We start from the raw sequence: 3,909 nt of genomic DNA on the forward strand, positions 1-3,909 counted from the left end.
TTATATTAATCATTAGAATAACAGCGCAGTCTGCAAGGTTTTCAGACACTTGAACGTTGTTACTCATCACTGGATGAAGCTGTGATGTAACCTGAACCTGCAGCAGCTCCACACTGACGGGCTCGTGACTCAGATGCCAGCCCATTTTATGGCTCAGACAATAAAAAGATGAAAAGTGAGGAAAAAATGAAAGTGAGTCTGCAGAGGAAAGTTTTCCTCAGAGTCAGCAGAAATTTACACCGGACTGAAGCTGAAATCCCAAATATCCTTCTTTATCTACAGTATCTAAGTATTAGCATAGTTCTACATGCAGTAGCAGCAGGATTACTCCCATGCACGTGAGAACAGATTCAGGAGCTTGGCTACAGGCTCCCATTTAGTTAAAGTAGAGGTCCAACACTGATGGTGGGTGATGAGGTCTGACTCGTTCCAGTTCATCATCAGCAGGCCAGTCAAGTTCTTCCACAGCAAACTGGGAAAACCATTGATTCACTGCGCTGGCTTTATCTCCTAATGTTGTAATTTAAGGGCGCCTGAGTTTATATGTAGTTATTTCTCATCTTTCTTCAAATACAGTTATCAGATCATGTTTTCTAAACCGATCTTGCTTCAACGTCTCTTTGCAGTTAAAAAGATTTTGTGTTTACAAAGCTCGATAACAAGCCAACTCTAGAAAATATGCGTCTGCATGAGGAGTAAAGACCGGTGTCTGGGATGCTTTGTGCGGATTAATATTCCATAAAGAAGATAAAAAACATTTAGCCCCAAAGAATTTTAAAAAATTGAAGCCTCAGGTAAAATATGATTATTTTAAGTGTTGCATAATTTTGCAAAACAAATTTCTTTAGATACCTTTTGATTTAAAGAGAGTTTGTGTTTTTGCTTTTTTATATTTTATGAATACTTGCAAATTATGCAGATGTTTTGATTGTAAGTCTGCAAGAAACTAATCTAACTAAACTAATCTGATAAATAAAATATTCTCTTGATGTGAGGAAAATATTCAGAAAACAGTCAAGAACATGTTGTGCACTTCAGTGAAAAGGCAGGAAACAGGAACTTCTTTTAGACATTTTTTTATTAAAATTATTATTAAATAAATAGCAAATAACAGTATAAATAACTAAATAAGACATTTAGACAACACACAGTGTCAGTTTCAGCTCGGTGGCCTACAGGAGTGACAGTTTTCAATGACATAAACTTGAAAAACATCCAGTTTGCCAGCAGGCCTGTTTGTGCAGTTAGAGTCTATGTGTAAATTACACAGAGATGTGTTCAAGTTTTCATGAGTTCAAGTTTCCGGGGTTTTTTTTGTAAGTGTTCACAGTTCTTTTCTTTCTTTCTTTCTTTCTTTCTTTCTTTCTTTCTTTCTTGTGTCCCTTTGCAGACTGTGTCCTCCTCCACTCTCAGGGGGACCTCTGGCAGGGACAAGCCGACGCATGGAGCGTCCTCCCGGCTGCGCCGCGCAGGGCGCACCGCTGCTCTCCAGGTGCTACTCAGGATCAACTCCATCTCGGCTCATTTTCGATCCAAGAAACCCAGACTTGGGCGGTTTATAGTTGAACCAGTCCTGGCAGACTTAGTTGTCGCTGCCCAGTCTGTGGTAGACCAGCAGAGCCACCATGTAGCTCTTCCCGGCGCCCTGCTCGAACCGGCTGGTCTCTGTCTCCTCGCTGGGCGTGGGGCAGGGTGTGCTCGGGATGATCTGTTCGCTGGATGAGCTGCCGTCCTCGCAGCTGCTCGGGAAGGCTGACAGGAGCTCGGAGTCGGAGCTCATTTCTGCGAGCTGGAGCGCCCGCTCCTCCCCAGACTGGAAGGTGAAACCATGGTAGTCGCTGACCGGGCTGTCTGAGCTGCCCAGCGGCGTGTCGGCGCAGGGCTCCTCGGTGTAGATCTGCCACAGGACCACCAGGCACAGGATGACCAGCCAGCGCTTGGCTTGGCTCTTCTCCGGTGGTGGAAGGTGCATGCGGACTTTAGCGGGGTACATGACCCGAGTGCAGCGCTTCTTCGGCCGGATGGGCACGAAGGAGCGCATGGCGGTGGCTTGAGCAGGGATCCGCTCGAAGGTGAAGACCTCGGGCTCCGTGCTGCGGGTCGCCATCCTGGAGAAGGCAAACCTCTCCCGCTGAACAGTCAGAGTCGTGCTGTTTGACCGTGAGTACATTTTCTTTGAGTTTTGTTTGGCTTTCTCTCTTGTGAATCTCTGAAAGTCAGATATGCCTACCACAGCGGAGAGCTCACAATTTATATGTTTCTAGCTCAGGTTGTGCTTTTAGAAACGCCCATGCAAGAAGCCACTCCCTGAGCTATGGCCAACGCACCTTATTGCTCAAATCGGAAAATAACATTGAAATTTACATAGCTCCTCTGTTGTGGCCGCGGCTCGGATTCCAAGAGGGACAGCAAGGAGCTGAATCATCAGGGTTTGGTTTAATAAGCGCTCTTAACTATGTGGCAATAAATTAGATAGAGGAATGTGATTTTAAAAGTATATTTCAGTGAGAAAAAGATTATTCTTGATATAATCCACATTATGAGAATGTATTATTTAATTATGAAAATATGATAAATATGATTATGGATCATAATCAGCCTATTTTTTTTTTTTTTTATTAATGTCACACACGTGTTGTAAAAGTGTCACCTCCACATGATGACTCCATATTCAGGAGCACCAGTCATCCAGAGGACCTTTTAGGCTCCAGTTTACTGTAAACACCGAAGAAAGCACGTACAGTAAGTCCCCAGTCACATGCAAGTGCTGGAAACTTCCTTCAGATCAGATCATATTTTTTTTTTTTTTTACAGTACACAAAGTCGAACTAAGACTTAACACAAAGTGAAACCTTAACGAAAATAATTCATTTCCTTCTGGATAACCTCCAATTTCATTCTGACCTACAGGCGGGTGGTGGATGTGCCATGTATGATGTAAGAAAAAAAGGAAATAAAGGAAATAAAAAAATACACTTTACCTAGCAGGATGTATGCGTGTAACTTCCTGACACGCACACAGATTTCATGCCTGGTTTGATTAATAAATCAAATTATTTTATTGCTTATTTCATGCTTATTATAAGCAGTTCCCAAACTCCCTCCCAGCACTGTGACGATGTGAACAGTGCCAAGCTTCAAAATGGAGTCATTTGGGGAATGTGTAACAAAACCAAGGAGTGTATTTTTAACCAAAATGACTTCACCCAATGTTGACCCATAAACACAATCTCAATGAAATGTTTGCCAATGTGAACAGAGATCACCTGTCTCAAGATATGATGTGAACATCTTAGATTTGGTGGAAGGTTGGTTTCAAGGAAAGAAAAACACAAAACAGCCAGTAATACAGAGATATCGGTCTATTTAGAGTGAATGAATACATTTTTTTCAATTATTATCATTGTGTTTTACTGTTCAACTCCCCTCGGCCCACTCGGGCATACAAGACACCATAAACTCATAAGCCAGTGCTGCGTATACATTTTTAAACAATAAAAAGGTGGTAGAGAAACAACTTAAAAAACATTCCCGATCAAATCTTCAGACATTTATTGTCGATCACAAAACTCATAAAGCACTGATGAAAACATTCACTATGTTACACTGGAGAAATTAGAGTAAAGACAAGTTGAATAGTCCAATGTGCCTTCTTTTCCAGGCTTTTGTGAAAAAGTCAGCAAACTTAAACGTATTAGACAATTAGACTTATATGGTTAGACTTCCTCTAGGGCTACATCCGTCTGATGACTATTTGAGTTGGTTCTAAAAATATCTCTACTTGCCTTAAAATGTACATTATACGGGGGAGTTTAGCAACATGTGATTTTTGTCACCCTGTGAGCTGTGTGGTCACTGACTGGTGAAATGACAGGATGTTACTGCGGTGACAGTCCAAATCCAAAGAGG

At 42.0% G+C, this 3,909-nt stretch overlaps 1 protein-coding gene across 1 annotated transcript; it reads right to left on the reverse strand.

Annotated features, from left to right (window-relative positions):
• Window positions 1-1,060: 1,060 nt before the first annotated feature.
• Window positions 1,061-2,333, reverse strand: ier3 (immediate early response 3). The gene has a single exon (XM_084359482.1). The coding sequence runs from the start codon at window positions 2,168-2,170 to the stop codon at window positions 1,583-1,585; it is 588 nt and encodes a 195-aa protein (XP_084215608.1). The 5' UTR covers window positions 2,171-2,333; the 3' UTR covers window positions 1,061-1,582.
• Window positions 2,334-3,909: the final 1,576 nt, after the last annotated feature.

The sequence above is a fragment of the Pagrus pagrus genome (assembly GCF_965226575.1).
Source record: "Pagrus pagrus genome assembly, chromosome: 8".
NCBI classification, from domain to species: domain Eukaryota; kingdom Metazoa; phylum Chordata; class Actinopteri; order Spariformes; family Sparidae; genus Pagrus; species Pagrus pagrus.